The sequence below is a fragment of the Malaclemys terrapin genome, chromosome 7, assembly GCF_027887155.1.
Source record: "Malaclemys terrapin pileata isolate rMalTer1 chromosome 7, rMalTer1.hap1, whole genome shotgun sequence".
Lineage (NCBI taxonomy): Eukaryota > Metazoa > Chordata > Testudines > Emydidae > Malaclemys > Malaclemys terrapin.
In genome coordinates this window covers 128232090-128259233 of record NC_071511.1, presented here as the reverse complement: position 1 = coordinate 128259233, position 27144 = coordinate 128232090, and the positions used below count along the sequence as shown (strand labels likewise).

At 51.9% G+C, this 27144-nt stretch overlaps 2 protein-coding genes across 2 annotated transcripts in view; both read left to right on the top strand.

Annotated features, from left to right (window-relative positions):
* Positions 1 to 7320, top strand: part of ENTPD1 (ectonucleoside triphosphate diphosphohydrolase 1) — a 66478-nt gene extending 59158 nt beyond the window's left edge. Inside the window, exons 5-10 of the mRNA XM_054035763.1 lie at positions 864 to 1023; positions 1787 to 2023; positions 2649 to 2909; positions 4950 to 5069; positions 5579 to 5716; positions 5975 to 7320. Of these exons, the coding sequence (XP_053891738.1) occupies positions 864 to 1023; positions 1787 to 2023; positions 2649 to 2909; positions 4950 to 5069; positions 5579 to 5716; positions 5975 to 6181 (1123 nt within the window). The 3' untranslated portion in view covers positions 6182 to 7320. The remainder of the gene's footprint in view (positions 1 to 863; positions 1024 to 1786; positions 2024 to 2648; positions 2910 to 4949; positions 5070 to 5578; positions 5717 to 5974) is intronic.
* A 6794-nt stretch (positions 7321 to 14114) lies between these two features.
* The window catches only part of CPN1 (carboxypeptidase N subunit 1), a 35971-nt gene continuing 22941 nt past the window's right edge, over positions 14115 to 27144 (top strand). Inside the window, exons 1-2 of the mRNA XM_054035762.1 lie at positions 14115 to 14549; positions 22928 to 23124. Of these exons, the coding sequence (XP_053891737.1) occupies positions 14327 to 14549; positions 22928 to 23124 (420 nt within the window). The 5' untranslated portion in view covers positions 14115 to 14326. The remainder of the gene's footprint in view (positions 14550 to 22927; positions 23125 to 27144) is intronic.

The window sequence follows — 27144 nt, the reverse complement described above, 5'->3', positions numbered from 1 at the left end:
CCCAGGGCCAGCTGCTCCGGCAGTACCTGGGGCCAGCCGCACCAGCCACTGCTCGGGAGGCCCCGGACAGCTGGCTCTGGGGACCATGCAAGCAGCAGCTGGTCCTGGGGACCACTCAAGTAGCGGTCCCAGGGGTTGCACCAGGGCCAGCCGCACCAGCCACTGCTTGGGAGGCTCTGGGCAGCTGGCTCCAAGGACCGCTGGAACAGCGGCTGGTGTGGCTGGCTCTGGGGACCTTCTAAGTAGCGGTCCTCGGGGTGCCCTGGGGACTGCCCGAGCAGCAGTGGTCCTGGGTCAGCTGGAGCAGTGGCTTGGGGTGCCTGGGAGCCATCCAGAGAGCAGTCCCCAGGAGCAGCGACCAGGGGACAGTCAACCCCCAGCACTGGAGCAGGCCCCCCCCATCAGGGGCCCCCCGGAGCTGTGGGGCCCAGAAGTAGAGATTTAGTCAGGGGTATTTTTGGTAAAAGTCATGGACAGGTCACAGGCTGTGGGTTTTTATTTATTGCCCATGACCTATCCAGAAATACCTGTGACTAAAATACACGTGTCTAAATGTTAGCCTTAGTGATGTCCTCTAATGGGTGTGCTCAGAGGGGGGTGCCTGTGGGGATTCCTGCCCTACTTCAGGAAGTGACTGCTGCTGTCCGTGGCAACTGAGTGAGCATCAGAAACAGCGGTGGACAAGCTGGGATGGTGAGACAGTAAGGAATGATGTCACTGAGAACATCTAGTGTGTTAAATCCAGCTTGCACTTCTGTCTTACCAAAAGTACCTCAAGTGTGTCCTGGGGGGTAGAGTAAAACCAACAGGCTGCTGAGAGCTTCTAGACTGGAGTCACTCAGTCCTTTCCTCTATACGTCCAGCTTGCAGAACAGAAGTATAGCTGACCGAGTCCTCTCTGCAGTGGAGAAGACGCTGCGCTCATCCCCCTTCAACTTCCAGGGTGCCAGAGTCATCAGTGGTCAGGAAGAAGGAGCCTATGGCTGGATCACCATTAATTACCTGTTGGGCAACTTCAAGCAGGTAACATATCCAATAGCCAGGGCAAGTGGTGTACTCCAGAAATGTGGGCGGGTGGGACTTTGTAAACCATACTTGGCAAGAGGGCTTCTGCCAGCACTGGCTTCTTTTACAACCCCTTTTACCAGGGGTCAGAAAGTGACCCCACACAGTTCTTCAGCAATCCAGCTTCCAAGGGCTCATTAGGAAACTAAATGCATCCGCTCTCATATGTGAGGTGGTGTCATAATGGGCTCCACACAATTGGTGCACGCACAATTTGTTAGTGCATTGAAACAGAAACCTTCTGGAATTCCTCCGGCAGTTTCAGCTACACAAGATATCCTCCTTAATTTCCTGTCCTAAATCTGTGTTCTTTTAAACAGTTACTGTGTTCCACCCCAGAGTGGGAGCATTTCAGTGGCTGGCAGAATGATTCCTCTGTAGTGTTGGTAAAGTGTTTGGGGTTCTGTGGCATACACGGCACTAGAGAGAGGTGTGTCATATTTTTTTACTATCTCTCATAGGGATCGTTCAGCTGCAGATTGCGTGTTCTAACCCTCCCATGGACACCTGCTGTACATCATCTCCTTTCTCTTCTGAACCCTCATTTTGCCCCTCTACCCGGTTCTCCTCACACCCTGTGCCCTGCTCCAGGCTCCCATGCCTCCCTTCTGCCCTGTGCTACCTTCTCTCTCTCTCTCTCTCTCTCTCCTCCCAACCTTATTCCTGTTTCTCTCACCCCCAGGCCGGTAGCCTTGTCTCATTGTCCCTGTTTTCTTTTAAGCCTGGCTGGCTGAACTTCCTGCCTCACCTGAGATCCAGCCGGGGGACATCAGGGGCCCTGGACCTCGGTGGAGCCTCCACTCAGATCACCTTTGCACCAGATCAAGAGCCGATTGAATCTCAAGAGAACTCGCTGCACTTTCGTCTCTATGGCAAGAACTACAACGTGTATACGCACAGCTTCCTGTGCTACGGGAAGGACCAGGCTCTGCGCCTGAAGCTTGCCAGTAACCTACAGGCAAGTGTGAGAGCTCCAGGGCCGGTACCTGTGGGGCTGAGAGTTTCTGGACCCTCCCCACCTTCGGCATTTGCTATTTGCACACACCACTGTGGTGCAGCCGGGTGAGGCTGGAACCTGAGCCTCACAACAGTGAATTTCAGTGGGGAAGTCTCATTATCCCTGACTTACAGCCAGGAACGAAGGCCAGAGGTTTCAACCGTGGCCACCAATTTGGAGTGCCTCTGTTCTTGGGTACCCAGCTTGGAGATATCCGGGGTCTGATATTGGGGGTGTTGAGCACCCACAGCTCTGACTGAAGGTAGCAGGAGCTGTGGGTGCTCAGCACCTCTGGAAATCAGGACCAAAGTATCTCAAATTCCCACTCATTTTGAGTGCCTAACTTTGGAAATGTGGCTGCAAATGACTTGCCTGCAGCCACACGGGAAGCCTGTGACTGAGCACGACTCAGAAAGCAGGATTCCTGAGTACAGAGGATGAGTTTGTGGTTGGTATGAGAATCCTGGCATGTTATATCTGTCCCCAGTTCCAGGACAGATTTCTTAGGTCAGTACATCCTGTTGCTGTTTTCATGGTCCCGTTCTCTGGAACTGAGTGCCAATGGCCTGGGTTGTTTTACCTGCAGAGCACACAGAATGGCAGCCTCCTGGATCCCTGCTTTCACCTCGGATATTTGAGGATTATGAATATAAGTGACCTCTACACCAACCCCTGTATAGCTAATGGTGAGCAGCAGCTTCCATTCACACAGCTTCACCTCCAGGGGAACGGGGATTACCAAAGGTGCCGAATGACCATCCAGAAGATCTTCAACACTAGCTATTGCCCTTACTCCAGCTGCGCCTTCAATGGGATTTTCCTGCCTCCGTTACAAGGGGAGTTTGGGGTGAGTCTGGACGACCGGCGGCATGCTCTAACCCAGAGCAGACACAGAGGGTCTGCTTAGGGTATGTTCCCGGGGGGCTGTAGGGAAGACTGTGAGGTACTTGGGGGGCAGGGGGCTGTTTATAGTGTGGACTGAGCCTGTAAATGCCACGAGAGAACTCATCTGACCTAGTTATAACAAATCTGGTTTAAGTTATGTCCACACAGCAGATTTTTGTACATCACAGCCATATGTCACACAAGTTTGTGGTCCCCCCACCTCCCACACTGCCTGTGTTTGTGTCAGTGCATTCTGGAGAGAGAAAGTGCCTGGAGGTCAGATACGCAGAGTGGCACTGGTAGCTTGTGGGGCAGTGAACTCTGAGATGATCTACACAGCAAAATAATGCCACAAGACCTGGTGACAGGAGGCCAGCCTGGACCTCTGCCAGGGCCAATGCACTCTTAGCTGCCTTGATCACTAACCAATCTGAGCCGTGTTGTGCATGAGACATAGACCCCTTCTGCCATGTCCCTTCTAACCTGCCCCAGTTCTCTCTCTTTCCCACCCCCAGATCTTCATCCCATTCCTATTCTCTTTAACTACTCAGTCCAGTCTCCACTCCTCAGACGTCTCATCCCCATCCCACTCTTCTTGCCCTCCAGAGTCCCAGTCTCCCCCCTCCACTATCAGTCCCTGTCTCTTTGCCCAGCCAATCCCAATCCTCACGCCCCAGCTTCTCGTCCAATCTATCTTTCCCACCACCCCACGCAGTCTCCCAGTCTCCGTTGTCTTGCCCGACCAGTCCCAGCCTCCAAACCCTCCTGCACAGTTCTCACTACTAGTCTCCTTGCCCAGGCAGTCGCATTGTCCACTCCCCTGCTCTCTGTCCTAGTCTCCCTCCCTCCCCTGGTTCCCAGTCCCCGTCTCTCCCCAGCTCCCATTCCCAGTTTCTCTCTCTTTCCCCCTCCAGTCCCAGCTCCCCAGGCTCCTTGTCACAATCTATGCCTTTCCCCTCCCACAAGTCTGGCTCTTGTCTTCTCTGCTTTTGAATCATGTAGTTTCCTCCTCCATGCTGCCTGGGCACCATTAGGAGAGTAAATGAGAGCAGAGGAGAGAGAGGCTCCTTGCTCTCAGTTCCGGTGCCCACCTTGGGCTGGCCCACAGCAGCCAGGAGCTGTAATTGCAGGAAAAGTCTGGCTTCACCCTTGCAGCCCTGATTTGAACATACTCAGTTGTTCTGTGGGGATGATGCATGCACAGTCCGACACATAGAGGAACTGTGAGGGGAGGAAGCATGCTCAGTGTGCACAGAATCTTTGGAAATTTTAGCTGCTAAACTTTTTTTTAGGAAGTCTTTCCTGAATGAATTCAAACAGATTTTTTCAAAGGCTTATAACTTGGCCAAATTTGGGCAGCTTTTCATGGGAACAAAAGGCACATTGCTGACACCAAGACAACTCCCCTGACAGATTTCAAGTCCCTGCTATTGCTTCTCAAGGAAACAGTTACCAGAATTTGTTAATATCAGAAAAACACTGTATTTTCCCCGAAACTCATTCTTAGAAACAGCTGAAACATTTTGCCTGAAACTTAAAAAAACAAAACAAACAACTTCCCCCACAACACACTAGCTTGAGGTAGACACCCAGTGTGGGAACTTTCAAGTTTGGCAAAGTTATAAGCAACTGAAAAGAGGCTCTTAATGGGAAGTGTCATGCAAACGTAACAATAGGCAGTGCTACCAACCCCATCTATGATAGAAGGCAGTGACGGTTGAGTCGCTCTCCTTTGCTCCACCCCCACGAGAGTGTGAATACTTGGCGCCTATAATCCTGACCCAGCCAGCTGCAAAACCCTCTCCCCAGACACCCAGATGTGCAGCCCATGGCATGTTCATGGAGCTCTATGCAAGCTGGAACGCACCCGCATGCTGGGATTTCTGTTTACGCAAATGCTTTGGATTCACAGAGGGAGCCCCATGCTCTGGCGTCATTGCTCGGATTTGGACTCTGCTTTCCATACTAAGGCTAAACAGGTTTAAAATTTTCTCCCCTTCAGGCATTTTCTGCTTTCTACTTTGTGATGAACTTTTTAAACCTGACGACAGAGAAGAGCCCAGTCTCTCTAGACAAAGCGACCAGCGCTGTGGAAAGCTTCTGCTCCAGACCTTGGCACGAGGTAAGAGAGTGACCGGCTGCAGCAGCGTGAGACTCTTCCTCTGCAATAGCACCAGGAATCAGGGATCAGCCCTGATGGTGATGGCTGTGTGTGGGAGCCAGGCAGCAGGTGAACTTCCCCCTCACAAACCCCATTTCTAGGGAACCTCTAGACTTGCCATTGTGCAGAATCCTCCCTGTGCCGATTTACAGCACACGTACCTTCTCCTGCTCTCTGGCGCTGCTTGCTGTGGTGTCTGTAGGAGTCCTTTCCTGCTCTGCTTTTGGCTAAGTGACATCTCTGCTGGTGAGAGGCTGTTAGGAGGGGCCCACACATACATAAATACTTCCCACCATCCATTCAGTGCTAGGGGAGAACTTCTGGAGCATCTGGTGCTGCTAGAATCTAGATTAATGCTAATGATGGAGTGGGCAGATGCTGCCAGCACCTGGAGAGAGGTCTCTGGTGCAAGCCAGGCCTGTGGTAACCATGTGGAGCAGCAGGCAAGTAAAGTCTTTGTCCCGCTGCAGGTAAAGGCAGAATTTCCCAAGATAAAAGAGAAGTACCTGAGTGAATATTGTTTCTCCGGGACCTACATCCTCTCCCTCCTGGAGAATGGCTATGGATTCACCATGGAGAAATGGCAAAACATCCAGTTCCTTGGAAAGGTAACTTCACATATGCAGAGAGTTTCGAGATAGGGAGGGCTATGCCTATGATACCCACACCCTATATACCACCCCATCTCTGTGGGGCTATAACACTTGTGACACCACCTCCACCCTGCCCCCGCCCACACACACACACAGACACCTTGCCCCATACCACTGCCCCTAGAAGAGACCTGACCTTCTTGTCCATACCATCCCACTCCCTGTATGTTCCTTAGTCCTGGTAGGTAATTTGGGTCTTGTCCTCTTTTCCAGATTGGCAGCAGTGATGCAGGTTGGACTCTGGGCTACATGCTGAACCTGACGAACATGATCCCTGCAGAGAAGCCCCCGACACGCCCTCTCTCCCATGCCAGTTATGTGGGGCTCATGGTGTTCTGCTCTCTCGTGTTGGTGGCTGTGCTCCTGCTTAGCTGGCTTACCTTCCACAAACCAAAGTGCCTGCAGAAGGGACTCATTTAGAGAGTGGCAAATCCCGCAGTAGAGGCTGTAATGGGCCCCTGCCACACCAGCTGTTGCACAGAGTTCTGAGGTTACCTGCAGAGCCAGCCTTACCCAGCAGAGTCCCTCCTGCCTTTCACTGAAGCTCCTGCCTGTACAAGGGCATTCAATCTTCTCCTCTGGCTCACGCCTGCACTGACGGATGCACAGGCTCCTCTTCTCTGTGGAGATGTATCTTGCTGGGATCCCTTCTTGGATTGGTCACATAAAGCAGCAGCTTTTCGGCTCTTTATGCTGCTTGTTCCTTTTGGTCTTGTTTAGACAGAGGCAGCAGTAATCCCCGAGGGAATTGCTGTGACTTGGAAGCGCCAAGCTGGCTGTGGGGCTAATCTCAGGGTTATGCAGGAAGCCATTGCACTGTGCAGAGATCTATTTCCTTTCCCTGGAGACGGTCCCCACAGCCGCTCAGAGCTTGTCTGAGCAGGGCATCTGCACCAGCACAAAGCAAGCTTGCTATCCTTGGCCACCTTCAGCTCCTCAGGACATGCTGTGTCTAGCTCTGCCTACCCTGTAAAACCATCTGGATCCCAACTGCCCACTGCTTGGCTGGCCACACAGCCGGACGCCAATATGGGACAAGCAGATGTGAGGGGGAAAGGAACAGAAGATGTTGGATCTGGAGGAGGCCAGCAGCCTTGGCTGAGCCCTGGCAATGGACCTGAAATACTAGAAGGCAAAATGTTCCTTCCACAGAAGATTGGTGTATATATGAAAGAAAACCTCTTCTCTCACCACCTCCCAGAACTTATCACTGGCCCATAGCAGGCCCCTGTCCAGATTGAGTCTGATGTAAGGGACCTGTCTATCTGGTCACACACATTCTTAGCCAGACACCGCTGATCTCTCCAGGAATAACTCACATTGGGCAAGGATGATTTGCAAACAGCTTGGATTTATAGTGTACCTGCAGGCGGGGTTCCCTGGAGACTGGACCCTACAGCACACCTACAAGATTCCAGCGCTTGCAGTGGGACCATCTCTCTGGCAATGCTAATCACACAGAAACCTAGGCCCCAGGGAATGGTGTTTAGTAGATCATGTTCCTTTAAAAGACACCTGGCACCAGTGTAAACTGAAACATGCAAATATTGATTAATGGATTCATGTTTGTGTTTGCGACGTGCATGAAAATTAGTCACAATCTGAACTTTCTTTCCTTTCCCCCTGCTTAGACTTAACATCTCAACCTCAATCTGCACGCCCCCCCCCCTTAGCCCCTCCCAAATGTACACACCAGCCCATTTTCTAGCCTTTAGTATGGGATAGCAACTGATCAGATTTCAGCCTCCTGTGATGTCACTCTTCCCACTTTTTGCTAAAGAACTGGAGTGGAAGCTGGGACTCAACTTCGATAACAAGCAGAAAACACTGTGAGGCATCTTCATACATCAAAAGGAGCCAGTTGCAAATCTTCTCCCCTGATAGTGATTCCCTGCTTTGGAGGCAAAGAGGAAAGGATATTCCCCAAAGCCAGGGCTGTGGGGTAAAGGGTTGGCAAATACAGGTATCTACTTAGTCCCCAAGCAGAGCTGTGGAGGGGAATCAGATGGAGGGAGCTTTATCCTCATGGCACAACCTCCTTTCAGCAGACAGAGATGTATGGAGTTTAAGGCCAGAATGGTCCACTAAGATCATCTAGTCTGGCCTCCTGCATAACACAGGCCTGAGAACCTCACCCAGTAATTTCAGTATCGAACCCATAACTTCTGTTTGAGCTAGAACATATTTTTTTAGAAAGGTATCCAATCTTGCATTAATGTTAAGTGATGGAGAACCCACCACAACTGTAGGTACGTTGTACTAATGGTCAGTTACCTTCACTGTGCAAAATCTGCACCTTATTTCTAGTATGAATTTGTCTAGCTTCAGCTTTCATCCACTGATCTCATTATGCCTCATTAAAGACCCGTTTACTGTCAGAAATCTCTTCCCCCTTGTAGGTACTTGTAGACCATCATAAACTCACCTCTGAACCGTCTCTTGGATAAACTAAATAGAGCTGCTCTAGACTCTCACTCTAAGGCAGCTTTTCTAGATCTCAAGGCGTTTTTGTAGCTCTTTATTGAATACTTTCTAATATGTGAACATCCTTTTTTTTGAAGCATTGACATGCTGTATACAGAGGTAAGACCTCACCCCTACTCCTGCTTGATATTACCCTCTTTATAAATCTAAGGATTACATTCACCCTCTTAGCTATAGCATCACGTTGGGTGCCCATGTTTGGTTTATCTACCAAGACCACCAAGGGTATGTTTATACAGCAAAAAAAACCTCTGTGGCAGTGAGTCTCAGAGCCCAGGTCAACTGACTCGGGCTCGTGGGACTTGTGCTGTGGGGCTAAAAATAGCCATGTAGCCACTCTGACTCAGGCTGGAGGCTGGGCTCTGCAGCCCTCTCCCCTTGCCCTTTAATCTAGATATAACCTTGCATCTGGCCATATCAAAAGGCCCAGCTTACCAGCCGATCCAGTTGGTCTGTATAACTGACCTGGCATCTTTATTATTTACCACTCTACCTATTGTTCTGTCATTTGCAAAGACACTGAGACTCTAGAATGATCCCAGGGCCAGAGACTTCATTCTGCTCAAACTGCACTCAGCGCTGGAATGGGGGAATACAAGGGAATCGCTTGCCCTGTAAATGAAGTATGTGATCAGGGTTGCTCCAGCTGAGAATAGTGACTCTGACACATCCCATTTCCTTCCACGAACTCTGCATTGTCTAGGGAACCTCCTTCTACAGAGTGTTCCCTGAGGGAGCCATTTCCACTGGGCTAACAGTCCCTTCTTGCTGTCAGAGCGGGATGGAGGGTCTGCCCCAGCCTGCAGTCTAGTTCTCTCCCTCTTCTCAGGTCAGCAGTCACTGAGTGGGCAGCCCTGAGTTCTGGTAAGTGATGGCTGTAAGTGAGTTTTGCCCTATGGCTGGGGAGTTGGAATTGCCAAATGTCAGGAAATTCTGAGTTGACGAGCCAGATTAATTGAAGCTGGTGTGGAGAGAGGGGTAAATTAATGTCCCATTCCAGATTGGCCCCTTCTGTCCTAGTAGGGGAATCATGCCAAGGGAGATCAAACAGATGTCTTGGGGTCTCTGTTGGAGAAGCAGTGTTGCCAGTTCTCATGATTTAATTGCAAGTCTCAAGCTATTTGGTGTTTTTTCTTAAAACCCAGCTCCTGGAATTGTGATTAGGTGAGAATCTCAGATTTCTTTTCTTTTCTTTCAAAAAAGCAAGTTTCTAACCCTGAGGCTCAGAAGGCAAAGAAAAAGAACCCTAAATGTGTGGGGTGGTTTTTTTTAATCTTACGATTTGTTCAGCTCATCTCATGATTCATGGGAGCCAGATCTAGGATATTTGAGGACTTGAGGGGGTCACTACTGAGAAGGGCAATTTTAATCTGGCATCCCCATAGGAGCCCTGCAGGCCAAGGCTCTATAGAGAATGCGCTGAATCTATACATCCCACCAGCCTCCTTCCTTCCCGGCCAGCACTGTCTATGCCGTGGACTGGAGCTGGCCTGAGGTCTCTCTGTACTGGCCATTTCCCCCTGCTCTGACCCTCAAGGACTTTCTGCGTAGGGAAAGCTGCCCAAAACCAGAGTCATAGACTTTAAGGCCAGACTTCCCATATAGCACAGGCCAAAGAGGTTTACTAGTTAGCCCTGCATCGAGCTGAGGAATTGGAGCCTGTTTAAATCGTATCTTACAGAAAGGCCTCCAGTCTGGATCTGAAGACTCCAAGAGATGAAGAACCCACCCCTTCCTGTGTAGTTTGTTCCAATGGTTAATCACCCTTTTAAAAACTGGTGCCTCATTTCTAACTGACGAGCTTCAGCATCCAGCCATTGGTTCTTGTTCTGCCTCTCTCCTCGAGGTGAAAGAACTTGTTAGTCCCCAGTATTTTCTCCTTGTGCAATTACTTCTACACGGTAATCACGTCCCCTCTTGGCTCTTGCTCTTCTTTTGGGTAAATTGAACAGACTGAGCTCCTCAAGTCTCATTGCGCCTGCAGGGTGTTTCCCCAGCCCTTGCATGGGAGTCAGCAGAGAACCTGGGCTGAATGTAGCCCAGTGTGTGCAAGGCCTCCCTAGGTCTGTGACTCCTGGCTCCAATTCTGAGCAGCCCCTTTCCAGCAGGCTTCCTGAGTTGGACTTTATAACTTTCCAGACTGCAGCAGGGGCCCGCAATGCAATCAGACTCTGCTCCCTCCAGGCCTGATAAATTTCACCTTCTCCCCTTCACACAAAGGTCAGGCTTGAAACTTCACAGCAGTAGGGCTGAGACTCATGCAGGGCTAAAGGCTGGGTAGGTGCCCAGCCCTCCAGCACCATCCTGTCCTCTAACTACCGACTTAAAACAACCCCACTCACTCCCCACTCCCAAGCCCAACAACCTCCCCATGCAGCCACTGGCTGCAAATGCTTCCCTGGGCCTATCGTTAAAACCTAGTAGAACAAGCTAAGTTGCTGGAGTCTCTTGTTTGGGGCAGATGACATGGCGGTGGGAACAGTGCAGGATGGCAGATTCTAACTGCTTGGGATTTGCTGCTTGGGCCATGAGCCCTTCACTCCCATTCTGAAAACACTGATCTGTAATGCTGACGCTAGCCAGTGTTTCTTATGCCTTGTTCTCCGCACTGAGCACCAGCGCGCACCCCAGACCCAGAATTTTGCTGGGGAAGCTGGCGTGTGCTAGTGCTGAGGGGCATGTGCCAGAGCCTAGGGATTGCCGGGTGCGTGCCCCACAGGGCTCTGGGGCATGTGCTGAGGCCAGAGAGTCACTGGGATCACACACTTTCCTTGACACCATTCTGAATCCCTAGCTTTGCTGCCCAGCCCTGCTGCAGCAGATTGTTCGTTTTACGCACATATAAACTTTGGTATCCTTATTAAAAATCAAGACCGTTCTCCAGCGGGATCCATCTGCCTCCCAGTGAGTGGTGGGGCTCCTGCTTGAGGTGTCACCATCAGGAAGATTCTCCTGAGCTTCAAATTAAATTTTCTGTTGTTCAGCTTGATCCGATTCTTCATAATCATGTCCCCTTGGATTGTATCCTAAATCAGCCCTCTCCACCTATAATGTTTATGCATGGCCACTATTTGTAGATATGTCGGTCTCCCCCCTCAAAAAAATTGTCATTTAGCCAAGTCAAATATATTTAGCTCTTTAATCTTTCTTTACTGAATCTTTCCCTCCAGCCCCTGCTCATTTTTTGGTTCTTCCCTGAAAATCCCTCCAGTTTTGCCAATATCTCTCTGGTAACAAGATGCCCAAAATTGCAAATAATCTTCCAGCTGGAGTCTTCCAGGGCTGTGTTTAGAGGGACCATCTCCTGTGACCTGAGGCCTTTGCTTGTGAAACCTGGGATCATATTAGCTTTTTTGTTTCTCTTGCTGCTCTCTCATATTGCAGATTCCTACCCTCACTCACCACTATCATTGCCTCCCGGTTTCTCCCTCTTTGAATTTCTAGGGTTTGGATAAATGTTGCCAGCTGTAGTAGCTGCATTTTTCCAAAGTAAGTCTCATTTTCTTTCCTGTCTCTGTTTCTAACACCTAGAGCTCTTTGTGTTGTTTCACTATCCTCACTGGTGTTTGCAACTCATTTGGTATCTGCTGTAAATTTCATTTCCTTCATTACCTATTCACAGGTGTTAACAAATACCAGTACCACCTGCTACTCACCTTCCCCCAATTTTCTGCTCATGGTTCCTTTCCCCTGTAAACTTACTGTGAGTTCTTTCTGTGTCTCATTATTTCCTTAGGGCCAGAAGGGAGATTTACTAAACCACCAGTGCCCAGAGCAATCTTGGCATGTTTTCCACCATTAGGGCCCCAGGCTCCTTCCTGTTACAGCATCAGTCACAGGCCACCTGTTAATAGCAGAGCTTTGAGGGCGTGGCGGAGGGAAGGGCTCATGACCAGGTGTTACAGTATCTCATTAAGCCCATGACACAGTGTTCCAATGGCTGAGTAACACCATCCTACACAAGAAATCTGCCACCACCTCTGAGTCCACCTTCCCTGCCAAAAGCCACTGCAGCCCACTAGTGCTCAGAGGTCACACTGGTTTCCTCCTTTCGCTCTCTTCAGCCCCGGGGCACCTGCCATCTGCACCTACAGAATCCCTCAAAGCCCTTTCCAAGTATTATGCCTTTTGCTTTTTTCCTGCAAGCATTAACGGAGGCTGGTGCCTGCTGCACCATTTCTTATCTGATGTATTTAGCACCTGTACAAAGCACAACTAGAGACAATTCCTGCTCCTGAGAGCATATCACCTCCTGAGACAGAAGATGAGACACGGGGGCAAGGAGTTAAATTGGGGGTGGAAGAAGGGGGTTAATATATTATTAAATGTATATTTATTCCTTTTCCTTGTATGTCTGGGCCTCCCCAAACTGAGTCATTGTGAGTTTTAAGGATTTGCTCTTTCCATAGAATGGGGCCCTAAATGAGGCATGGGGTGGGGGCCTGGTGCCTTGGACTGGGAACCTGGGAGTGGGGGCCAGCATGGGAGAAGGCACCAAGACAGGAGCAGACGAAGGATACACTGGCCTGGTGCAGTGAAGGGGATGACGGCAGGGTGTGATGTGGAACTAGATCTAGAGGCTGTTGCAGAACTGTGCTCAGCAGGGTCAGGAAGTTTATTTTGAGTGGAGGAATTCAGTGACCAGGGGATGTCGCAGGACTGACCCAGCCAAACGAATTTCTAATGGTGGCTGGAGGTAGGAGGGTACTCCCGCCTCTCCTGGTGCTGCAGGCTGCAGATAGACCCCTCTGTCCCTGATTTGCCTACCAGCCTACAATACTTGCTTTAGTAGCAATAAACAGCTATTCCCCAGAATCATGCTGCCCTTACCTGGAAAATCCATGCTGAATAATGGAGGAAATGGAGCCCAGAATGGTGCCGCATGGACCCCCTTCTCCAGGGTGTGGGGAATGGGTGCTGTGCAGCATCCATTCCCCGAGGGGTGGGGGGGGGACAGGTGGTTTATGGAGTGGAGGGGCGTGTGGAATAGGTTACCTGAGGGATCCTTTCTCAAGGCATGCCGAGATGGTGCTGAAGTTTCCTTGTGTTGTCTGCTCCTGACCAAGACAGGCATTTCGCTCTGGGACATGGGGAGCAGGGAGGGCCCATGATCCAGCAGCTCCTCAGGGCAGAAGTTATAAACCTGGGACTGAAACAGCATTTAGCTCTGAACTGCCCCACTCTGCCCCGTGAGCAGGGGCTGGGGGAGCAGGCTGCTCCCGTCGGAGTGGTGGGCACAGCGTCTCACATCCCGATGGGGAGGGAGGGGCATGAAGCCCTGCTCCTGGCTGGCAAATTCCTCTTGACCTCAAATACTTTGGCTTTGGTTGGTTTGTTGATCTGACCCAGTGTTTTGGCTGCTCTGGTCACTAAAGAGGTAGCACGGGCAGTGGCTGGAGCTTTGGGAATGCTGGCTCTGTGCTCAGCTCCAGCCCTCAGTTGCTCGGTGGTGTTTCCCCCCTATGAAATAGGGCATAATGATGCCAACTTGTAAAGCACGTTGGGACCCAGAGCTGGAAGAGCTGGGTATTGCTGGCAAGTGCTGTGAAGGCCAAGTCGCTGATCCCCCCCCCCGCCCAGATGTCCCGTTCCTCTGGTCTCTGAACAGGGCTCCTCTTGCATTTGGTGTCCCTCTTCTGTTCTCTTTCTTGCTTCGCAAGCCAACAGACATGGCAGCTGTGGAGCCTTTGTGTCTCCTGAACCCCACAGCAGCCAGCTGTCCAGCCCTGCACTTCTCCTGCAGTGACAGTCAGTGGCTTCAGGGCCCTGTTTACCATCCAGTTAATAAATGAACAGGAATCAGTGAAACTTTCCAAACATAGAGTTGGCTCTGTAGTGATCCTGGCTCTGGGGTGGGTGGGAGCCCTGATGCTAAAGCTCAGAGCTGGAAAGCATTCCAAGCTGTGCGGGGGCATTCGCAGCCCAGTTCCAGAGACTCTTTCCCCGACCCCAGCCCACACTGCCCTGCAGGTGCAGTGGGCTGGCACTTGGCTGTGAAACTGGAGAGAGCTGGTTTGAGTTTGCACTTTAGTTCCTGTCAGGAAGGGAGCTCTGAGATCTGAGTTAATCCCAGTGCTAAGGATGTCTCAATTGCTCTGGCCTCTTGTGAGATTCCTGCTTCTGATCGAAGTGGCAGCCTCTGTGAACTTTTTCCACCATCGCTATGAGCAGCTGGTGCAGGCCCTGTTCAATGTGCACAACGAGTGTCCTGATATCACCAGGATTTACACTATTGGCCGCAGTGTCCAGGGGAGACATCTCTACGTCCTGGAATTCAGTGACAACCCTGGAATCCATGAACTCTGTAAGTACCGAATGAGAGGAGGTTCCTGGGGGGCCCTGTACCTGTGCAGGCTGCTGTCTGTGCCACGCCAAACCCCACCCCCCAGATCATTCTACATGGTACAGGTTATGGGGCCAGACTTCTTCCTTCAGGGAAGTCACTGTCAGACGGGGATCTGGTGCTTTTCTAACAGCCCTAGACTCTGCTATGCTCAGTAGCCTCCATGTTCAGCGCGGTCCGGACGGCCCATACTGTAATTGTAGGCACACAATGCCCACTTCAGCAAGTGAGTTAGTAGGCCCCATAACCAGGGAGACAGGGTGCAGCAGATATGGGGGTTGACAGGGACCCAAAAGCCTACAGCCATGGAGACAGTTAGAGGTTACCTCTGCACATGGCCCAGTGCACATGGGGAGGAGCCTTCGCACAGTCAGGCACATTAAATGGGACTCTGAGTTTTAAATCCAAGTGAATTTAATGATGAAGGCACCAGCTGGAATTCCCATTGGGCCCCTCCGTTTCACTGCCCCAGTTAGTAATTGGCAGTTTTTCACACCACACCCTGACCCACCCAGGGCACTGTGCTAGGCCGAGGTGATCTGTGATGGGAGGGGGGAAAGACAAGGTCCCCCACCATCACCACGCTGGCTGGAAGAGTCTGTAATGGGTTGGATTGGCCGAGCCCCTCCACAGGGCACTGGGCTGGGCATGCGTTGCCTGTGATGGGAGGGCAGGGACAGGCCATGGTGGGGGGCTGAAGTCCTGCACTGAGTCTGACCTGCCATGACATACAGAGGGCTGTGAATTGGTGCAAAGCTCTCTCCCATCTCCCTCACTGTGGCCCAACAGTGCTGAGCACAGGGCGTGTTGGGGGGAGCAGCCAGGGAAGCCAAACCAGCTACAATGTTTCATGCTCAGGTCCTTGTAACATCACAGCACTGAGATACATGTATAGTGAAAACAATCATCAGATTACCATCAAAGAGTTAAGAAATGGTGAGTACGGCTAACAAGAAGAATAGGTTACATAAAAAACAAGTATTACATGCTTCTTAGAGTTTAAACTTAGCTTTAATAGACTAAAATCTTTGTCTAAAGCAGTTTCTCACCCAAAGCAATCTCCCGCCATTACTAACCAACATGGCTAGGGTCCAACTTTTGTGAATGCAGAAGCATTGTCCTTTTTTGCTTCCTCAGTGAAGGATGAAAAATATGTCTCTTTGCCTTTCTGTTAGACCCCAAAGTCCATTGTTTTTGCCCTCCTGAATCAGGATGACCCCCAATAACTCTTTCCTGGGCTGCTGGTTCCAAGATGTCTTTGTGTTCTCCTGTTGACTCCATATGCAAAAATGGGCTTCCATTGTATTGGCTTACAATGCTTAATTTACATAGCTGACACTGAGACAGGTGAATCATCTTCCTTTGTCTCAAAACCTGTTTGTCATCCCTGCCTTGATTTGGAGTTTAAAACATATGTGCAGTAAATATACACAACTTTTTAAATAGCATCCATCCGCACATCCTGGCATGGTTCTGAGGATCAGCATGACGTAAGCTTTTATTAGATACCTCACAGGACCCGTTTTGGATCAATACTGTGAAAGCAGCGTGTTGGGTGTAATGGCTTTGTCAGGCCTGATAGGAATTGCTGTAACAGAACAGCGAGCCCTTTGCCAGTTGGCACTGAGGCGTTCTTAGGGTTACAAGTGCTTTCTCTGCTTTGCAGACAAAACCCATCAAATTTAGATTGGATTGGCTGCCCCATGTGAGCAGAACCCAGGGCTGTCCAGGGGGGGGGAAAGTGGGGCAATTTGCCCCAGGCCCCGGAGGGGCCCCCACGAGAATATAGTATTCTATAGTATTGCAACTTTTTTTTTAAAGAAGGGGCCCCCAAAATTGCTTTGCCCCAGGCCCCCTGAATCCTCTGGGCGGCCCTGGCAGAACCTGCTGGAATGGGGGGAAGGCAACTGCTCCTCTGGGTGAGAGGCTGTCTGTCTTCTGATGCAAGGAAGTCCAAGGTGTTGGGGAGAGTGCAATCACAGCCTGTGCCTCATGCCTACTTCTTTCCAGCTGGTGAAATCAAGCAGGGGATGCTGCATCCACTCTCAGGAGCCCAGCAGCACCTCCTCTGGGGCCTGTGCAGTGACGGTGAGGTACTAGCACTCTCCAGCAAACAACAGCTTGGCCCTTACCAGGAAACAGTCTCCTAACACTACTAACTACTTACTACGGGGGGGAGGGATAGCTCAGTGGTTTGAGCATTGGCCTGCTAAACCCAGGATTGTGAGTTCAATCCTTGAGGGGGCCACTTGGGGGATCTGGGGCAAAATCAGTACTTGGTCCTGCTAGTGAAGGCAGGGGGCTGGACTCGATGACCTTTCAAGGTCCCTTCCAGTTCTAGGAGATGGGATATCTCCATTAATTATTATTTATTAATTATTATTATTATTACGCTGCTCTAGCCTTTTAGACTGCTAGGGGTGAACTCTGCACATGCCCTAGTGCACATGCGAACGAGCCAGGCCTGAGCCTGAATGTCTACGCCACAATTAAACAGCCCCTTAGCCCGAGCCCTGCAAGCCCGAGTCAGCTGGCATGGCCAGACGTGGATTTTTCATTGCAGTGCAGAGATACCCGGGGAAGGGAGGGGGAACTATTGAGAAGTTTATGGTGACTCAGCTCTGCAATCACTCTGCAATCACTAGAGCTCAGATTGCCCTGACAATCCAGCCTCGGTCTGGGAGTGGCAGGGAGATGGCCCTGGTCCTGAGAGTCAGTGAATGAAGCCTCCATGTCCTCACTGAGTCTTGTATTTCTAATGGTTGCATGTTGGAAGACAGGATTAGAATTCAAAATGACTTTGACAAATTAGAGAATTGTTCTGAAATCAGCAGGCTGAAATTCAGTAAAGGTGAGTGCAAAGTACTTCACTTAGGAAGGACAAATCAAATGCACAACTACAAAATGTGGAATAAGTGGCTAGGTGGCAGCACTGCTGAAAAGGATCTGGGGTCATAGTGGCTCACAAATTGAAGAAGTTATGGAAAAGGCTAATAGGAGTGTCACATGTAAGACATGGGAGGTAATTGTCCCTCTCTACTTGGCACTGGTGAGGTTTCAGCTGGAGTTCTATGCCCAGTACTGGGCAGCACACTACAGGAAAGATGTGGACAAACTGGTGAGAGTCTAGAGGGAGCAACAAAAATGATCAGAGATTTAGAAAACCTGATCTATGGGGAAAAGTGGGCTGTAGTCCACGAAAGCTTATGCTCTAATAAATTTGTTAGTCTCTAAGGTGCCACAAGTACTCCTGTTCTTCTTTTTGCGGATACAGACTAACACGGCTGTTACTCTGAAACTTGTTAAAAAAACTGGGCATGTTGAGTCTTGCAAAAAGCAGACTGAGGGGGATGTGATAACAGTCTTCATATATGTTAGGGGCTGTTATAAAGGAGACTGTGATCAATTGTTCTCCATGTCCACTGAAGGTAGGACAAGGAGTCATGGATTTAATCTGCAGCAAGGGAGATTTAGGTTAGATACATTAGAACCTCAGAGTTATGAACACCAGAGTTACGAACTGACCAGTCAACCTTGCTCCACATTTGGAACCAGAAGCACCCAATAAGACAGCAGCAGAGACACGCCCTCCCCACCCTACCCCCCAAAAACATATACAGTACAGTACTATGTTAAAGGTAAACCACTACAAAAATAAAGGGAAAGTTTAAAAAAAAGATTTGACATGGAAAGAAACTGTTTCTGTGCTTGTTTCATTTAAATTAAGATGGTTAATAGCAGCATTTTTCTTCTGCACAGTAAAGTTTCAAAGCTGTATTCAGGGCCGGCTCTAGCTTTTTTGCTGCCCCAAGCAGCAAAAAAAAGCGCCGCCCCCGAGCCCCCCCGCCGTGCGCCGGAGCCCGCCCCCCCCCTGCGCCGAGCGCCGCTGGACACCCCCCCCCGAGCGCCGAGTGCCGCTGGACCCCCCCCCCCCCGAGCGCCGAGCCCCGCCGGAGCCTGCCCCCGCCGGAACCCCCCTCCAGTGCCCGCCCGCGCCGCACCCCCCCACACCCGAGCGCCAAGCCCCGCGCCGCCGGAGCCTGCCCCCGCCGGAACCCCCCTCCAGCGCCCGCCCGCGCCGCACCCCCCGCGCCGAGCCCCGCGCTGCCGGAGCCCGCCCCCTGCCGAGCGCCGCCGGAACCCCCCTCCAGCACCGCGCCCGTGCCTGCGCCACACCCCCTCCCCGAGTGCCGAGCCCCGCGCTGCCCCCCCGCCGTGCTGCCGGAGCCCGCCCCCGCCGAGCGCCGCCGGAGCCCCCCTCCAGCGCTGCGCCCGCGCCGCCCCCTCGCCGAGCCCCGCGCAACCGGAGCCCACCACGCCATGCCGCCGGAGCGCCCCCCTCGCGGAATGCCGCGCCGCGCTCCCCCCGCCGCCCCTTACCAGGTGCCGCCCCAAGCATGTGCTTGGGTGCCTGGAGCCGGCCCTGGCTGTATTAAGTCAATGGTCAGTTGTAAACTTTTAAAAGACCAACCATTACATTTTGTTCAGAATTATGTACATTTCAGAATTACCGAACAACCTCCATTCCCGAGGCATTCGTAACACTGAGGTTCTACAGTATTAGGAAAATCCTTATAACTAGAAAGAGAGTTAAGCTGTGGAATAGGCTTCCCCATGGCTGGAGGGTTTTAAGAACAGGTTGGACAAACGCCTCTCTGGGATGGTCTCGCTATGCTTGGTCCTTCCTTAGTGCAGGGGGCTGGGCTTGTGCTCCCAAGGTCCTGTCCAGCCCTACATTTCTATGCACAGGTGCCGGCTTTCAGGTTTCTCTGGGGTACTTAACCCCCGCTCACTCCAGGCCCCCCCCTCACACCACCCCTTCCCCGAAACCCCAACCCCGCCCCGCCTCTTCCTGCCCCCACTATGCCGCCGCCTCATCTCTTCCTGCCCAGTTCTGCCCCCTCCCCCAAGCGTGCCCTGTCCCTCGCTCCTCCCCTTCCCTCCTGCACGCCGGAACAGCGCAGCGGGTGGAAGGCGCTGGGCAGGAGGGAGAGGAGTTGTTTGGCAGAGCGCTGGGGGGGGGGGGGGAAGAGAGCTGGCTGCCAGTGGGTACTAAGCACCCACTAACTTTTTTCTGTGGGTGCGCCAGCCCTGGAGCACCCACGGAGTCAGCGCCTGTGTTTCTATGATTCTAGGATATATTTAGCCATTAGGTCTTAGGGGGTGACTGTGGAGCCAGGCACAACTCGCTAGCGATTTGCTTGACAGCCACTGGAGACGGGCTCGAGGTGGGTATGGGGCACTTTGCTATCTGGTAAGGGATGCCCTGCCCCCTCCCTCGTACGCTGGGTTCTCTGCCTCTGGAGGACATGAAGAAGGGGCTCTGGCCTAGACGCTTGGTCTGGTTCTCATCAGACCCTTTGCCTTCCCTGTCTGGCTGAGTTTAGGGTCTGGGTAAGAGCTGGCCCTGATGACTACTAGGAAATTCCAAAAAGTGTAGAGTTCAGTGTCCCATTTACTCATGTGGATGTATGGTACCGATGCTCTGGTATCCCTCCAGCTACCTGGTGCAATTCAGGCCCTGTCCTTGGCTAATAAATCCACATTCCCCTGTGTGCTGTCCCTCTCCCTCCTCCCGTGGAACTCAGCTCCGAAAAAAGCAACAGAGGGTCCTGTGGCACCTTTAAGACTAACAGAAGTATTGGGAGCATAAGCTTTCATGGGTAAGAACCTCACTTCTTCAGATGCAAGTAATGGAAATTTCCAGAGGCAGTTATAAATCAGTATGGAGATAACAAGGTTAGTTCAATCAGGGAGGGTGAGGTGCTCTGCTAGCAGTTGAGGTGTGAACACCACGGGAGGAGAAACTGCTTCTGAAGTTGGATAGCCATTCACAGTCTTTATTTAATCCTGATCTGATGGTGTCAAATTTGCAAATGAACTGGAGCTCAACAGTTTCTCTTTGGAGTCTGGTCCTGAAGTTTCTTTGCTGTGAGATGGCTACCTTTACATCTGCTATTGTGTGGCCAGGGAGGTTGAAGTGTTCTCCTACAGGTTTTTGAATATTGCCATTCCTGATATCTGACTTGTGTCCATTTATCCTCTTGCGTATTGACTGTCCAGTTTGGCCAATGTTCATAGCAGAAGGGCATTGCTGGCACATGATGGCATATAGAACATTGGTGGACGTGCAGGTGAATGAGCTGGTGATGTTGTAGCTGATCTGGTTATGTCCTGTGATCATAGAATCATAGAATATCAGGGTTGGAAGGGACCTCAGGAGGTCATCTAGTCCAACCCCCTGCTCAAAGCAAGACCAATTCCCAACTAAATCATCCCAGCCAGGGCTTTGTCAAGCCTGACCTTAAAAACCTCCAAGGAAGGAGATTCCACCACCTCCTATGGTAAAGCATTCCAGTGCTTCACCACCCTCCTAGTGAAATAGTGTTTCCTAATATCCAACCTAGACCTCCCCCACTGCAACTTGAGACCATTGCTCCTTATTCTGTCATCTGCCACCACTGAGAACAGCCGAGCTCCATCCTCTTTGGAACCCCCCCCTCAGGTAGTTGAAAGCAGCTATCAAATCCCCCCTCATTCTTCTCTTCTGGAGACTAAACAATCCCAGTTCCCTCAGCCTCTCCTCATAAGTCATGTGCTCCAGACCCCTAATCATTTTTGTTGCCCTCCGCTGGACTCTTTCCAATTTTTCCACATCCTTCTTGTAGTGTGGGGCCCAAAACTGGATACAGTACTCCAGATGAGGCCTCACCAATGTCGCATAAAGGGGAACGATCACGTCCCTCAATCTGCTGGCAATGCCCCTACTTATACAGCCCAAAATGTCATTAGCCTTCTTGGGAACAAGGGCACACTTTTGACTCATATCCAGTTTCTCGTCCACTGTGACCCCTAGGTCCTTTTCTGAAGAACTGCTACCTAGCCATTCGGTCCCTAGTCTGTAGCAGTGCATAGAATTCTTCCGTCCTAAGTGCAGGACTCTGCACTTGTCCTTGTTGAACCTCATCAGGTTTCTTTTGGCCCACTCCTCTAATTTGTCTAGGTCCCTCTGTATCTGATCCCTATCCTCCAGCGTATCTACCACGCCTCCGAGTTTAGTGATGGTGTTGCTGGTGTAGATATGTGGGCAGAGTTGGCATCGAAGTTTGTTGCATGGGTTGGTTCCCGAGTTAGAGTTGTTATGGAGTGGTGCGTGGTTGCTGGTGAGAATATGCTTAAGGTTGGCGGGTTGTCTGTGGGCGAGGACTGGCCTGCCTCCCAAGGTCTGTGAAAGTGAGGGATCATTGTCCAGGATGGGTTGTAGATCACTGATGAGATCCGAAACTGTGTCACTCCCTAGAGTTGAACACTGGAGAGCCGAGGGCAGGCTGCTCTCAATAGGGGACTCAGGCAATAAGCTTACTGTCATTACGCTGACAGAATAGGCTGTGCGGAGCTCCAGGGAGGCAGCCTCCTCAGGCCCACATCCAGCGCTGGCCAGAGGGAGCTTAAGAGGGTTTAACGGGGCAGCTCTTGCTTTCAATGCATCTTTATAGGAAAGAATCTGGGGCTAGGCCAAGGCTGAGAGAGTGAGTTTATCCTGCAGTTTAATTTAAAGCATCTTGAGGCTTGTGAAGTCAGGAATGTGACATGCCAACGAGCAGCACTGAGAACAAACAGTGAAGGGGAGTTCTGGGCCAAGGGAGAGACCAGCGTAAATAGTTTGCTCCTCATGGAGTTTGAGCCAGTGACTTCCCTGCTCCCTCTGTATCAAAGTCGTGATACCCGTGCACCCCGTCCAGCTTCAGAGCACCCCATGGTTATGCCCCCCAGTATTGGAGCAGTAACTCTCCTGCACCTGCCCTCCCCGCCCCAGTGTCTGAACAGTGACACACATCCCCACCTCCCCTCCCCTTCCGTACTAGAGCAGTGACCCTCTGTTCAATGTGTTCTGCTGCATTTCTTGTCCTAGTCTGATGCTGAGCAGCTGTTAAACAACCACTGTGTTCTACTGTGGCAGTGGCAGTGTCTCGGTGGTGGGTCATGCTTTCGGGGTAGGTCCTAGGGAGGCCTCTCCTGCTGCACTTTGGCAGTGGAGGGGTTGGGCAGTGTAAGAGAATGCAGATACTATTACTGATTAGTGAGTTTACTTATTAAATGAAAGAGAACATTATTACTTATCTGAGTACCTAGGAGCCCCCATCCTGGCCCAGGACCCCATTTGCTAGGCGCGGTACAAACAAATCATTTGGGTCATTTGTTGGTTCTGCTCAGAGGTGTCACTGGGTTGCCCCACTGAATGTTGGCTCCCTGTTCATGGGGAGTATCTGGCTCCGTACCATATCTCAGCCCCCACCCTCTCTGTTTATGATGTCACTGGGACTCTTGTTTTTCCCCAGTGGAGCCAGAGTTCAAGTATGTTGGAAACATGCATGGGAACGAGGTTCTGGGCAGGGAGCTGCTGATCCAGCTCTCTGAGTTCCTGTGTGAGGAGTATCGCCGGCGGAACGAACGGATCACACGGCTCATCTGGGACACACGCATCCACATCCTGCCCTCCATGAACCCAGACGGATATGAAGTGGCTGCCAACCAGGTACCAGGCAAGCATTCTCCTCATCTTACCTGGCATGTCATGCTCTTGTGCTGTAGGACCCTAGTGCCTCCTCCACCAGTAATTGCTAAGGATGAATAGAAAGGAATAGCACAGGCATGTAGGGGCAAAATCAGAAAGGCACAACATGAGTTACACCTAGCAAGGGACACAAAAGGCAATAAGAGGTTTTGTAAATCCATTCAGAGCAAGAGAAAGATTAAGGAACGTGTAGATCCACTATTTAGTGGGGATGGAGAGCTAACAACAGACATCAAAAAGGCTGAGATGTTTAATGCCTATTTTGCTTCCATCTTCACCAAGCTGGAGGGGTTGCAAGCACTTTGGAGGACAGGATTAGAATTCAAAATGACCTTGACAAGTTGGAGAATTGGTCTGAATTCAGCAAGCTGAAATTCAATGAAGACAAGTGCAAAGTACTTCACTTAGGAAGGAAAAATCAAATGCACAGCTACAAAATGGGAAATAACTAGCTAGGCGGTAGCATTGCTGAAAAGGATTTGTGGGGGGTACAAAGGGTCACAAATTAAATGAGTCAACAATGTGATGCAGTTGCAAAAACGGCTAATATCATTTTCAGGGGTATAGTAACAGGCAGATTGTATGTAAGACATGGGAGGTAGTTGTCCCACTATACTCAGCACTGGAGAGGCCTCAGCTGGATACTGTGTCCAATTCTGGGCCCCACACTTTAGGAAAGTTGTGGACAAATTTGGAAAGAGTCCAGAGGAAAGCAACAAAAATGATAAAAGGTTTAGAAAACCTGACCTATGAGGAAGGATTTTTTAAAAAGTGAATCTTTAGGCTTGAGAAAAGAAGACTGAGGGGAGAGGACCTGATAAGTCTTCAAAATTGTTACAGGCTGTTATAAAGAGGACTGTGATCAATTGTTCTCCATGTCCACTAAAGGTAGGACAAGAAGTAAGGAGCTTAATCCATAGCAGGGGAGATTCAAGTTCGATAACAGGAAAATCTTTATAATGCTCAGGGGAGTTGAGCTCTGGAACAGGCTCCCAATGGAAGTTGTGGAATCCCTGTCATTGGAAATTTTTAAGAATGGGCTGGACAAACACCTGTTGTGCTCGGGCAGAACAAAGTAACCCTGGACAATCCCCAAGAGACTGAACTAGATGACCCTTCCTGCTCTATGTGTCTATGATTACAGGGAGAGACCATCATTCTGCTGTCTCTTCCACCTGCACCCTCCAAATCCCTGGTCTCTCAGCTTGTGTTTCATCCCATCCCCCTACCCTTGCTCCCTCAATGTGTGTTTCACCCAACTTGGACCCCATCCTGGGGACCATGGGTCCTTCAGCACATCTCACCCCGCCTGGACCTCAAAGCGCCCAGGTCCTCAGCCTGTAATTTACCTCACTTGGGCCCCTCACCATTGTCTCTGTGGCTCTATTGTTTCCATTATTGCTACAGATTGTGGACTTTACAAGTCCTCAGGGAGCTGACTCTGTTTTGTTTGTAGTTCAGTCTCCCAGAGCCCAGCTAGCTCTGACCTGCATCTGCCCTCTCTGAGTGACAGACTGGGAGCTGACCAGGAAACCTGCTGTCCTCCTTTAGTCTTGCTCTGCATTGAGTGGGGTGGGTGTCGGATATTAAAGATCCCAAGAGCCATGGCACTGTCAATGGATTGTAGAGAAACCCTGTACCTGGACATCTGACTCTAACCCTGCAGAAGTTACAGGCACTGGGCCAATCTGCCCTAGCTAAATCCCACAGCAGTTGCAGGGTGGGAGGGTAGAACATGGCCCCCAGGCTAAGTAGGTAAGTGATTCATTTAAGGGGATACCTCTCTGCTGCCCAAGAAGGCAAGTTGCTGAATCCACACAGTGTTGGGGGCATGTCCCCTACACAGCTGAGAAATGTTGCCAAGAGCAGGATGGGAGGAAGACTGGTCCTGTGACTAAGGAGGCCTGTGGCCATCAGATTCTCTGGTCCCACCAAGCAGCGCTCAATGCTGAATCAAGAGTGTTGTGTGTGAGGGTAAAGTAGCTTTCCACCCCCTTATGGCCCCCAAATGAAGCTGGTTCAGCCCCCAACGTGAATTGGAGTAGCCCTAATCTGATAGAAAATTGAATGCATAGAAACATAGGAATTGCCAGACCGGATGATTGGCAAGGTCCATTGCACAGAGTAATGGGTCCCTTTAAGGCAGGATGGGACCAGCCCCTCGTGACGTAGCTGCTTCCCACCCTGAGGGAGGTGGGGCAAAGGGGGTCAGCTAGTGTTTCCATTTTTTAAAATAACAAAAAGAGGACACTCCAAGGGGCTCCGCCCCGGCCCCAACTCCACCCCCTTCCCCTTCCCAAAGTCCCCGCCCCAACTCCGCCCCCTTCCCATGAATGATCCGCCCCCTGCTCCTCCCCCTCCCCTGCTTCCCGTGAATCAAATGTTCACGTGAATCAAATGTTCACGGGAAGCCTGAAACAGGGAGGCAGGCAGCAGGTAAGCTGGGGTGTGGGGGCACGAGGAGGCGCGGCCCAGTCCGGCCCCCTGGCTGAGCGGCTCGGGCCCGGCTCAGCTCGGGCCCTGGGGAACCAGCCCCAGTTCCAGCCAAGCGCGCCAGCCCCAGCCTGCCCTGGCCCCGGCGGTTCCAGCTCGGCTCGGGCCCCAGGGCACCGGCCCCGGCTGAGCGGCTCCGGCCCCGGCGACTCCAGCCTGGCTTGGGCCCTGGGGGCGCCAGCCCTGGTTCCGGCGGAGCGCGCTGGCCCCGGCCCCGGCGGCTCCAGCTTGGCTCCGGCCCTGTGACACGGGCACCGGCTCCGGCGGCTCCGGTCTGGCTCGGCTCGGGCCCCGGGGCACTAGCCCTGGTTCCGGCCGAGCGGCTCCGGCCTGCCCCGGCCCCGGCGGCTCCAGCTCGGCTCGGGCCCCAGGGCACGGGCACCGGCCCCAGCCAAGCGGCTCTGGCCCCGGGGCACCGGCCGAGCGGCTCCGGCCTCGGCGACTCCAGCTCGGATCAGGCCCCAGCGGCACCGGCCCTGGCCGGCGGCCAGGCACTGGCCCGTCCGGCACCGGCCCCGGCCCCAGCCCCAGCACCGCCACCGGCTGGCGGCCGAGCACCGCTGGCCCCAGCAGCTCCGGCTCCGGCCCCAGCGCAGATCCAAGCCCAACGACCCCTCCCTATTTTCCCGGACATGTCCGGCTTTTTGGAATTTCCCCCTGGACGGGGATTTGACGACCAAAAAGCCGGACATGTCCAGGAAAATCCGGACGTATGGTAACCCTGGGGTCAGCTGATAGCTTATTGGTCACCTGATCCTTATAAACGGGCTCTGAGAGCTCAGTCTGGGAGTGGGACCACGGACTGGTGGTGGGCTCTTGTGGAAGGCCCTGAGACAGCGTCTGTAGGAGGCTGAGTACTCCAAGCAGTACTGGCTTTACCATGGTGCCAATGGCTCCATAGCCGGGCCCAAGCTCAGAACGGCCCATAACACTCGTTCCCTTCCCTCGTGCAGCGCTGCAGAAGTGGAGCCTCGGAGCAGCAGGGATCCAGCCTGGGAGCTGAGAACCCACAGGGCCCTGGGAGCTGTAGTTCCTTGGCCAGCTCCCTGCCTATAGAGCCAGCCCTGGAGCAGGGAAGGAACTACATTTCCCAGAATTCCCTTGGCAGCTATCAACAGGAAAGGGAGGGTGAGGGAGTGGGGAAGCTGAGACCCCATGCACCGCAGCTTGCTGTGGGTGGGGAGCTGGCTGCTGGAAGGGGGTGGCAGTGTGACTGGGGAACAAGCGTGCCCAAGGAGTAGGCGGCTTTGGCCCAGGTATCACCCTCCGAAGACTTCCCCAGACTGGCTTAGGGATGCTGGTGTGACCTCGCCTGGCAAGCCCCAAAGAAGGAACTGAGTGCACTAAATAGACAGTGCCCCTCTCTATCTGAAGCCTAGCAAGGGAGATACGTGGATCCCACCAGAAGTTAAAATAAGTAAGGCAGGGAAGGCTTTACTAGAGGACCTGGGCAGCTTTAGATACAGTACCGGGCATGTAGGAGGATTT